The sequence below is a fragment of the Amblyraja radiata genome, chromosome 14, assembly GCF_010909765.2.
Source record: "Amblyraja radiata isolate CabotCenter1 chromosome 14, sAmbRad1.1.pri, whole genome shotgun sequence".
Lineage (NCBI taxonomy): Eukaryota > Metazoa > Chordata > Chondrichthyes > Rajiformes > Rajidae > Amblyraja > Amblyraja radiata.
In genome coordinates this window covers 42,622,827-42,635,045 of record NC_045969.1, presented here as the reverse complement: position 1 = coordinate 42,635,045, position 12,219 = coordinate 42,622,827, and the positions used below count along the sequence as shown (strand labels likewise).

The 12,219-nt window shown below is 41.4% G+C and overlaps 1 protein-coding gene across 2 annotated transcripts in view; it reads right to left on the bottom strand.

The window, feature by feature from the left end:
• Positions 1–12,219, bottom strand: part of il1rapl1 (interleukin 1 receptor accessory protein like 1) — a 1,148,250-nt gene that overhangs the window by 553,872 nt on the left and 582,159 nt on the right. For both annotated transcript variants that reach the window (XM_033033178.1, XM_033033179.1), the window contains exons 4-5: positions 6,926–7,109; positions 6,630–6,783 (exon numbers count right to left, since the gene is read on the bottom strand). In XM_033033178.1, coding sequence (XP_032889069.1) covers positions 6,630–6,783; positions 6,926–7,109 — 338 coding nt within the window. The remainder of the gene's footprint in view (positions 1–6,629; positions 6,784–6,925; positions 7,110–12,219) is intronic.

Here is a 12,219-nt window from a genome sequence, read left to right as displayed (position 1 = left end):
ACTCCCTGAAAGAAGAGTCGTCTCCTAGTGAAACATTAACTCCAGTCTGTATTCAGGGCTGCCTTGCAAAGTGGATTATCTTTTCCAGAGCAAATTAACAGCATTCATCACTGATACACTGCTTTAATTTTCCTCAGGGCACCTTCTGTAAATTTCACCTCTAGATCATTTCGGATCACTCAAAGTAATGGGCCAAATTAAATTTTCAAGGAAAATATTGTGAGACATTTTATTTTAATGCTTAACGTCGCATAGAATTTAAATGAAATGTCAAAACAGTGTCTGTACTTCAAAGTACAACTCCAATTCGAGTGAACAATATCAAACGATCGTACATGTCTCTCTCATTTGCACATCAATGGTGCATTCTCATTTATCAAATTGCCAACCTCAATTATACCTGGTTATTCCATTGTCGCCTCATAATTTGTTACTTGTCTATTATTTTAATATTCACAGTTCTCTTTACCAAATAAAAGCTCCACTAAAAGTCCTATTATATGCTTCCAACTATATTATTCTGTTTTGGTTTGCTTCCATTTTTTGGCACTGTAAGTTTACGTGCACAAACACATATCCGAATGGTTTTGACGTGACTATTGAGTTTCGGAGTCATGGGCAGTATTGGAATGCAACTTCTTGCAAACCAAATCTGGGGCACTCCCTCTCAGACGGTCCCTGAGGATTTTCCTAAATTGTCATAAGGTCATAAGGGATAGGAGTAGAATTAGGCCATTTGACCCATCAAGTCTACTCCACCATTCAAACATGGCTGATCTTCCCTCCCCCCCCCCCCCCAACATAACCGCATTCTCCTGCTTTCTCCCCATAACCTCTGATATCTGTACTAATCAAAAATCCATCTATCCATCTATCCATCTATGTGACAATAACGCTTCAAGCTGTGCAATTGAACAAAGTCAATTGTGTTTCTCAGAAACATTTTCTCCAAACTATAAAATAGAGAAAAAACTATTCTTTAAAAATATATATACAAAGTGCTGGAGCAACTCAGCAGGCATCCAAATGATCTGCTTGGAACTGGAATGTTTCAGAATACAAAATAACTCTGATTGATCAATGGGGTTTAGGGAATGAGTTGTGTTCAAACTTAGAAACAACAAAATGGATTTAAATGGAAACAAGGAACTGCAGATATTGGTTAACAAGAAAAATGATACAAAGTGCTGGAATAACTCAACGGGTCCGACAGCATCTCTGGAGAACGTGGATAGGTGACGTTTTAGGTCGGGATCCTTCTTCAGAGTGATTGTGGGGTTGGGGGAGGAAAGAAAGCTGGAAGAGAGGAAGGGTAGAACAAAGCGTGGCAGGTACTAGGAGAGGGTTTTGAAAACACAGAATGGGTTAAGGGGCCTGTCCCACTTGGGCAACCTAATCTGCGAGTTCTGGCGAGTTTGCCCTCGACTCATACTCGCAGCATGGTCGACACGAGGTCTTTGTAACTCTCCTTCATGCTCAAGAGTAATCCCCACGTACTCAAGGCTTCAGCTAGGTCGCGGCATATTTTTCAACAAGTTGAAAAATGCCCGCGAGTAAAAATAGGTCGCCATGGAAAAAATCGATCCTTTTTTACTCGTAGGTTTAGTCGAAGTAGGTTGTAGTAGGTCGGCATGTTATTCATAGGTAATCGAGGGTAGTCGAAGGTAATCAAAGACAGTCAAGGGTAGTCGTAGATAGTCATCAACATAGTCGAAGGGAGGTCGAAGGAGGTCGAAGGAGATCGTCTTCACTCTACACTATTCGGTGTCCAATTTTCCCGAAGTTAGTCATAGCTAATCGAAGCTAGTCTTTAACATAGTCGAAGAAGGTTGAAGGAGGTCTTCTACATAGTCGAATCATAGTCATCTTCATTTTTGTCATTTTTGTCATTTTTTGTCAAATTCTCCTAAAATCTTCTAAACTCGCCAATTAGGTCGCCCAAGTGGGACAGCCCCTTAAGACAAAAGGTTTTTAATATTTGTGAATTGTGAAGCCAGATGAAGGAATGTAGATGGAAGGGAGGGGAAAAATCTGTGAAAGTCCAGGTTGGGAATAGGGGAGATACAGGGAAGATAAGGGGATGTGGGGGGAGAAAAGAGATGGAGGGGGCGGTTTGTTATAGGTTATAAAAAATTGGAGAATTCAATGTTGATTCCATTGCGTTGCAAGCTACCCAAGTGGAATATGAGTCGCTGTTCCTCCAGTTTACATATGGTCTCACTCTGGCAATGGAGGAGGCCCAGATTTGAAGCATCAGTATGGTAATGAGAAGGGAAAGGTTAAAGGGGGTTAAAATTGTCAGCAACCAGTAGATCTTGGAGCAATTGGTGGACTGAGCGCGAGAGTTCTTGTTGGACCGAGTGTAAGCGCAAGAACTTTTCTCTGCTTGCTTTGTATGGATACTTTCCAAGGGCAACCTTTACCCCACCATGGATGTGCACATTATGCCAAGTCAATATGTGTCAGGGGTTACGAGGTGAGGGCAAGAGAATGGGGTTGAGAGGGAAAGATGGATCAGCCATGATTGAATGGCAGAGTAGACTTGATGGTCTAGATAGCCTAATTCTGCAGCTAGAACTTATGAACTGTGAAGTTATGAATGCACTGATAAAAGGGACTCAATTTTTGCTTTACAACAAAGGATGTGATCTACTCCAAGTAACACGAGTGTCAGGCCTGAACTGCTCTCACTCTCCCAGCTAGTTCAACTAGGTGCCAACATGGCAAGGTATTGTTTCTTTTCAAGGTGCCTGATATGGCCAGTTAATATGCTTTCATAGACCTTCCAATTGCCATGCTGCAACAGGAGGCAATTCCCTCCTGTTACTCCTCATCTACAATTGTTGTTCAACTTCTGCGAAACAATTTAAAAAATAACCAGAAGCTCACTTACTTCAATTAACAGCCCAGTCATCACACAAACCAGTCTCCACACCACCAACTCCATCTACACTTCTACACAAAAGTGGTGAACACCACTCAATCCATCACGGATACTGCCCTTCCCACCATCAAATGGATCAACAGGAGTTGCTGATTCGAAAAGGCAGCCAGCATCATCAGAGACCCACACCACCCTGGCCACATTATCATTTAATTCCTGCCTTCAGGAAGAAGGTATAAGAGCCTGAAAACTGTAACGTCCAGGTTCAGGAACAGCTTATTCCCTACAACCATCAGGCTATTAAGCACTACTACTTCCAAATAGCTCCAAACTACATAGACTTGGTGCATTGTTTTGGCCTTTGCACTCTTTTTTAAATATATACTTATACTGAACTTTTTTTGTAGTTTATCATGTTGTTTACAGAGTACTATGTTTACATATCTGTTTTGCTGCTGCAAGTAAGAATTTCGGGACATATGACAATAAAACACTCATGACTTGATTTTTGATGGTAATTTGAAAAAGCAGCCAACAAAATCAAGGATAATTCCCTTTTCTCCTCTCTCCCATCAGTCAGAAGATACAAAAGCTTGAGACGGATGTACAACCAGATTCAGAAACAGCTTCTTCACTGCTGTTAGCAGCCTACTGAACGGACTGCTCATCAGCAAAGGGTGTAGGCCTATCTCCCAGCCTACCTCATTGTAACCCTTGCGCTTTTTTAATCTGCACTTTCCCTGTAGCTGTGACACTACATTCTAGCAAAGGTGCAGCACATGGACTTCCCAGTCCCACGGCCAGGAAATCAGTGGAGGTTCCTGTTGCCCAGCACCGATCTGCATGAAAGGCTGCCCTGTGGCCTATGCTTATGTACTGCCCACATTTTCAAAGGCAGGTACATAACAGTTTTTGTAAATAAAGGGTTCTGTTATATATGAGAGGATATGCATTTTTATAGTTTAGCTGAACAGAAATAAAAATTAAAAAGATAACTCAAACTGATATAAGGACGTTTACGGATTAGCATAATCACAGAAATTGCCATTTTGTGTGTACCAAAAGATTTTACATTCAAGTGAAATGATGATGAGAACTTATGTTTGACGGATTACAGGTCATGATTGATTACTAGAACTGTCCTCTGATTTTATTACATAGGATTGCTTTGAAAGGTAATACATTGTAACCCTGTTGATAAGCATTGCCTGCAAAATGTTGAAACATTTCCATTCCCAACATAATAGACAACTGACACGAATAGAAACTAACTTGCCAGAAGTCATCCAAGATATTTATTTTGCAATCCATTTGCGGATCAAGCCAGAAGTGTCCGACCATGGGGCCTGTGGACTTTAACACCGTGAAGCCGGTCTCCGGTAAGAAGTGGCCGACTCAGGAGCTCCATGCCACGGAGTATTCCAATCCGTCCAGACACCAGAGTTTCGATCATCCCGGCGAGAGAGCCTGGACATCGGACCAGGCAATTGTGGAGGGTTCAAAGCCCTGACCACCACAGGTGAACAAAGGAGGAAGATGACTGAACTTTATTGCCTTCCATCACAGTGAGGAATGTTGATTCCACTGTGGTGGATGTTTATGTTAAATTTTATTTTATGTGTGTATTGTGTTATTTTCACTTAGTATGGCTGTATGGTAACTCAAATATTACTGTACCTTAGTTGGTTAAGTGACAATAAACACGAACTTGAACTTGAATTTGAAGTGTCTGACATTTGAGACGGATTATTCTGGGGTCTGAAGGAGTACTGATGGCTAGAGTTCACAGTGACATCAATGAAGACTTGATGAAGCTGCAACAGAACACCTGAATAATTTAAACTGCCCTTTTAGCAAAGTCGGTCTGGATATTGGCATGCTGGAAATGAAATATGAATTTCATTACTTAAGAACTCCAGTTGCATGCTGACACACAAAAACAAGACAAATCAGTCATGTCATCTTGTGGATCTCTGCAATCCAAGGCTTTTATTATATTGGAGCATGCCGTGTTTTTTTTTTCTTCATTATATTAAACTATATTGGTTCAGTAAAGCAGCAGGGCCTTGCACTTTATCTTCAAGTCGTACCATTCACCAACATTAACATCCTTGTGTTCATCAGCTGAGAATTTTTGCTCATAGGCATGGCCATGAGTGAAATCTTAATCAATATTTAATGGATGCTGCTTTTAAATTACGTTTTGGTCAGCACCAACCTCCAGTGCCAAAAGGGTTGTCAAACCAGTTCCACCTGACATGTCTACTTTGTTAAAATATTGATTGAATTGCCTATTTAAATTGTCAAAACTGTTACATTAGTGTAATTAAAATATTCTTGTTTACTGTCCATGGAAGATTTTTCTGAGCCTTCTTTATTTTTTTTTACACAGGAGACTCATAAGTTCATGTTGGAGGAGCAGCATTAGGCCATTCGGCCCATTCACTCATGGCTGATCTATCTCTCCCTCTCAACCCCATTCTCCTGCCTTCTCCCCATTACCCCTGACACCTGTACTAATCAAAAATCTATCAATCTCCACTATAAAAATATCAATTGACTTGACCTCCACAGCCTTCAGTAACAATGCGTTCCACAGATTCACCACCCTCTGACTAAAGAAATTCCTCCTCATCTAATTCTAAAGGTATGTCCTTTTATTCTGAGGCTGTGGCCTCAATGCTGAGAAAATATATTTTACACTCTAGTAACTTTCTCTTCACTCTGCCTGGTGCACTTGCATTTGGCTTCATTCTATTCATGTACTGTGACATTTCGTTTGATTGGATATAGCATGCAACCAAAATCTTTTCACTTTTTGCTGTACCTTTTTTTTGTATCAAAAGTAATTTATTTAATTACGATCACGCAACAAAACAAAACCGTGGTTACAATATTACAAAATCACCAAAGTATCTAGACATTAAATTTCCAAACAACTATGTTACAATCCTTACAAATATACTATATACCCACAATACCATGATGTTCCTCTCCAAACACCACCTGGGCGCGGACGTAACCCCGGTAAAGAGGGCAAGCATCTGGCTCGGGCAAAGCCCTCTTCCACCTGGCGCTGTGACTCGCTGATGGTCAGCTTGGTCAGGCCTAGGACCAACCCAATCAGGATATCTTCGGTCCTACCCACTCCCTAGATCCCGTCGTCAGTCCTCCAGTCGCTGACAGCAGAGCCACTCCTCCCCCTATGGACCCTAGGTGGAGTGGCGGTGCGCCTTGCCCTCCGAACCTAGGCTACAAGGGACGCTCCACTGGTCCATTGTTTGCTGTACCTTGCTACACATGACCATAATAATCAACCTAAAGTTCTGTTTGCGATGTCAATTAATGCAACAGTCCTTTCATATGAATTGGCTGCAAAGGTGAGTGCCTGTTTGCAGAAATAAAGCCGAAGGATCATACGGCTGATTCTAATAGTGGGACATCACCTCCAATGATCAAAATCCAAACAAAATTACGACCTTCACTGCCTCTCAGCAGCAGTGCCTATACATAATTTCTCACAGTTCTGAAATGTGCAGGGAAATTAATTATCCTGTCCAGTCGAAGAATCGTACAAATGACAGCAAGACCACACTTTCATCAACTAGTCAGTGTGTCAGCACCGTGACACATGCACAATTCGGAGGCCAGCTGCAAATTTATGTTAAATGGAGATATTAGAACAAAAAAAAACACAATTGCAAAGTAAAATAACAAAAGAAATGAGAAGAGTTTGAGAACTTACCCGTTACTGACAACTCTGTCGTTCTTCTTACCACAAAGTTCCCAAACTTCAGTTCACAGGTGTAATTCCCAACATCTTCCTCTGTAACCTCACGAAGCAGAAGAGTGTCCCCCTTTTGGACAACAGTTTGTCGCCAGATCTTTGACTGGCATTCCTGTTCAAATACAATGCTAAACTATAGTGTGTATTTGTGCTGCTTCTGAGAAACTTTCATTTTTAATTAAACACCACTCAATACAAATTAGATTACTTATTTGAAGACTTCTTAAATGCAAAGGAAGTAGTTATCATCTTACCTTATACCATATTACGGACTCACTGTCTGGGAGGATGAAATCTTCAAGGTCTGGACAAGTAATCTCTTTGTTTTTACTGAGTTCAGCTTTTTTAAAGTATTTCATTCTTGCATTGTAACAAAGTCCTGTATCATTTTCAGCTACAATCAGTGACATTGAAACCTTCATACAGTATGTGGCATTTCTGGAAAGTAAACAAACACAAAAAAAATACATTAATGGTTACAACATTTGGTCATTGATATAATCTTTTATTATACTTCAGTGAGACGCCGAAAATGCATACATTTATTTGTAGTATATTAATGAAATTGCTTTGTGTCCCGTTAAATAACTAAGCTTTCAAAGGTTACAGGGAGAAGGCAGGAGGATGGGGTTAAGAGGGAAAATCACATCAGCCATGATCAAACTGTGGAGTAGAATCGATGGGCTAAATAGCCTAAATCAACTCATACGCCTTATAAATTTATGAGATACCAAAGACATGGAGACATAAGGAACTGCAGATGATGGTTTATGAAAAAGATACAAAACTACCGGAGTAACTCAGTGGGTCGGGTGGATCTCTGGAGAACATGAATACCTGACATTTTGAGTCGAGACCTTCAATCCAACCTTCTACAGTAAAACTCCAATAAGCAAGTACCCCTATTAATACCCCTAGGAATGTCCCACTCATATTTCTCATTAAAATAGTATAATCAACTTTTCAGTGAATTTGGGAAGTTGGTATCCATTCAGGATGCCGACTGGCCATATATAGAGGTCTGGTACTCTACTTCTATAGTCACAGTCATACATCACGTAAACAGGCCATTCAGCCCAACTTGCCCATGCTGATCAACATGCTCCTTTTACACTAGTCCCACGTTTGGCCACATCCCTCTAAACTGTACCTATATAACTACCTGTCCAAATGTCTTTAAAATAGTGTTAGAATTGTTCAGGTGTTCTGCTCCAAGTCTTCTTATGTCCAGAAATTAATGTGAAATGGAAATAGGGTGTGGTCAGGGAAAGAGGGGAAGAATATGTAGATTTTATTGCACAATTTATTTCACAATAAGAAAATACGAGCCAAAAGTAATTCAAAGTTGTGGTATCAGGTAATATGAACATTGTGATTTTAGTAAAGACAGAACTGATGAGGTATTGTGTTCAAATTGTAAGGAAGACCATTAAAGTGATGAAGGGACCCAATGGGTTTCAGATAACAGAGAGACTGAGACAGAGTTTCTTCCCACAGGCCATCAGGACTGTAAACTCTGATCTCACCGGGGCGTAATTACTGTGGTGTCTTTTGTTTGAATGTAAATACTGGTTCTGTCCTGTTGTTCTGTTGTTTTGCACAATCCCACAGGCATTGCCACTTTCATTTCACTGCAAATCTTGTATATGTATGTGACAAATAAAGTTGACTTGACTTGAGAAGAATGAATGTGCTGGAACCGTGCAGTCAAATGTCTTGTTGGAGTCAGCTATTCCAGAAATTCAGAATCTTAGCACTTAGACATTTACACTTTTCAATTATGGCTTAGATGCTTAACACATTGGGGCAGCACATTGGTGCAGTGGTCAAGTTGCTGCTTTATAGCACCAGAGACCCGGGTTCGATCCTGACTATGGGTTCTGTCTGCATGGAGTTTGTGCGTTCTCCCCGTGACTTCGGTGCTCCGGTTTCCTCCCACACTCCAAAGATGTATCGGATTGAAGGTTAATTGGCTTTGGTAAAATTGTAAATTGTCCCTACTGTGCGTAGGATAGTATTAGTTTACGGGGATTGCTGGTTGGAGAGGACTCTTTGGGCCGAAGGGCCGGTTTCCGCACTGTATCTCCAAACCAAACAAAACTCAACATTGTTATAAATTACAATTACACCATGGACATATGTCTAAAATAAATGATTTATTGCCTTCTTTTAGAAAAACACCACAACAAAATAAATTTCAACCATTGCTTTAAATAATGTGTAATTTCCATATCCTTCACGTTTAAAGAAAAATGGTCTTCATAACTCCATTTACGCACTTTCGTTCTGCCATTCTTTTTACATGAATTAGTTCAATTTTTAACCTTTCAATTGCACTCTGCTGCTTCTTTCATCAGCGGGCATTAAGCAAATGCTAGCTGACTATCTTAACATTGAAATAGGATCAGTAATTACACTGTATCCTGTGATAAGCAATTTGCAGCCGTGATGGAGAGACCATATGTGACAAGCAGTGCGTAATGGCTTTAATAAAACAATACAGAGCAGACTTCTGGCCTGAAACATCAGCTATGTTGTCACATCACATTTAAAACATGCATACTTCAATGCAACGGCAATCAAAACTGGTCATTATTTTCCTCTTATTATCCTTATGTTTAATCTGAGCTGTGAAGTTAATTGGCTACAGCACCAGGATACTTGCTCATCGAGTACACTGCAGACAAAATTAGTGAAAAACAATCCTTCCGCTTGTACAGTGAAATCAGCCACAATGAGGTTGGCATTTGGAGGAAACAACTGATACAACCTGTTACCAATGTATTTGCTTCTCCTTGAGCACTGTCATGCTTGATAGCCTAACGTGCAAACAAATAGCCAAGTTTGTGAAACTCGTGACGCTTTCAAACTCTGCCAGTGATTGCGTTGAACATGTAATGGATGCACCATGGTTAAGACTTGCTGCTTAATGCAAGATTCTGGGAAAAAAAACAGAGAGTTCACTGATTGCAGCAAAAGATAGGAACTGGCCATAGACACAAAATGCTGGAGTAACTCAGCGGGTCAGGCAAAGTCTCTGGAGAAAAGGAATAGGTGACGTTTCGGGTTGAGACCCCTCTTCAGAAGAGGCCAAGTCATTGGGTATTTTTTAGGCGGAGATTAGCAGATTCTTGATTAGTATGGGTGTCAGGGGTTATGGGGCGATGGCAAGAGAATGGGGTTGAGAGGGAAAGATAGATCAGCAATGATTGAATGGCGGAGTAGACTTGATGGATCTAATTCTGCTCCTATAATCTTATGTACTTAAAGAACTTGAAAATTAGATGACAATTCGATCAGTTTAAATTTTTGTCATTCTAAGAAAATATTCAGAGTAACACTACTGACAAAAACCAACACAACTCAGTGAAACAGATCATTGCCATCAGGCTCAGCTGATCTTCACTGCATGCAGAGATAAAAGAGCAAACATTAAATCTGCTGGGCTTCCCGTTTATAATTTTAAAAGTGCTGTGAATATTAGGAATGCTGTGTGAATATCAAGTGCAAACACCTGGCCTTGGTATCACTCATGGTTAAAGCAGCCTTGAAAATACAAAGCACCACAACAAATGTGACATTGAGTTATTAACCAAACAAGTTGGTTCTGCACATTTCCAGGATTTGACGGTCTCAGTTAACTGGTCCCAACAATACTCTCAAGTGGCTCCCAAATCATCTTCATTTCTCTTTTAAATTGTAATTGTGCAACGACTGATGATTACTTAGTGTTGATTACACAGGAGTTTATTCAACTAACGGAGATCTGCTCAGGCGCCGGCTCTCATTTCTTCTGTACATTTTCATACCTCTAGTTTCCCGCTCTCCTGACTCTCAGTCCGAATAAGGGTCTCGACTCAAAATGTCACCTATTCCTTTTCTCCAGAGATGCTGCCTGACCCACTGAGTTACTCCAGCATTTTGTGCCGATTTTCTGTCAAATGTGGTTCAGCCATATAATGAACAAAAATTATTTACTGAATACAGAGCTCTGGGTACTGGGGGCGTAATGCTTTACCAGTTTTTCGTTCTGTTATTCTGATAATGTGAACAATCTGCAAATAAAAACAAATATGCCCAGACCTAGTTCAATGGGGCTTTGGTCAAATGTGCTAAGTGCTAACACAGTGAAATATTTGTATTTACAAACCATCCAGAAGAGTATTGCCATACCCCCGATTAGCAATTTCAGTAAAACTCCAAGAATCTGGCATACTTGGGATCTCGGTAGTCCCACACTAACAAAGATTCTGGATTACTGGATTTAACTACAATTCATAATTAAAAAAAACTAACTTTTTACATTGTTTTCCATATTGCACAGCAATATAAGAAATTTTCCAGAAAACCCAGTGAGTTTATATAGTATATAGTACTCTGGACCCCAGCTGTAGTTGCAAATGTTGCAAATGTGCCCTGTGCTCCTGGCCCTTGGTGTTCAATGCCCAACCCTCGGCCTGGAGTCCAGGCTTCAAATCCCGGCTCCTGCCTATGGCTGCACACTTGCTTGCACTCCAGATGTAACCCCGGAAAACGGGCAGGCAGCCAGCTCGGGCAGAGCCCTCTTCCACATGGCACCGTGACTTGCGGATGGCCAGCTTGGCCAGGCCCAGGAGGAACCCAGCCAGGACACACTCGCCCCTACTCTCTCCCCTACGCACAGGGTGTCCAAAGATGAGGACGGTGGGTGTGACGTTCAGTCAGAAGGCAAGAAGCAGCCCCTTTAGATGTTGGAACAGGGGCTGCAACCTCGCGCACTCCATATACACGTGGAACACAGACTCTACCAGCCCGCAAAAGTGGCAGGCGACTGGCGAGTCTGTGAACCGCGAGAGAAACAGTTTGCACGGCACTCTTCGATGCAGGGCCCTCCACCCAAGGTTCCCGATGTAGAGGGGGGGAGAGGGAGAATGTTCTTGGGGGTCGTGACCTCATGTGATACTTTGTAACCATTCCTCATCACCGCTCCCGCTCACTCCGCGTGCCAAGACCCCGCTTCCTCTTATCACTACTTACAATTATATTTTGACTTCTGCATTTCCAGAATCAAGAGTGCTTAGTTGTCATATGTACAGAAACGGAACAATGGCGCCTGCTTGCAACAGTTTACATTAAGCTTCAGTATACAGTAGGTGGGTACCTAGCATAGCACTGACTTTGCTCAGCATTAATAATAATAATAATAAATTTTATTTATGGGTGCCTTTCAAGAGTCTCAAGGACACCTTACAAAAATTTAGCAGGTAGAGGAAAAACATGTAAGGGGAATTAAATAAATAGTAGAGACATGACTAGTACACAAAGTAAAGACAGAATTCAATTCAAAACACAATATGAGGCAATTAATGCACAGATGAAAAGGGAGGGGGACGTGAGGCTAAGGATAGGCAGAGGTGAAGAGATGGGTCTTGAGGCGGGACTGGAAGATGGTGAGGGACACGGAATTGCGGATCAGTTGGGGGAGGGAGTTCCAGAGCCTGGGAGCTGCCCTGGAGAAGGCTCTGTCCCCAAAACTGCGGAGGTTGGACTTGTGGATGGAGAGGAGACC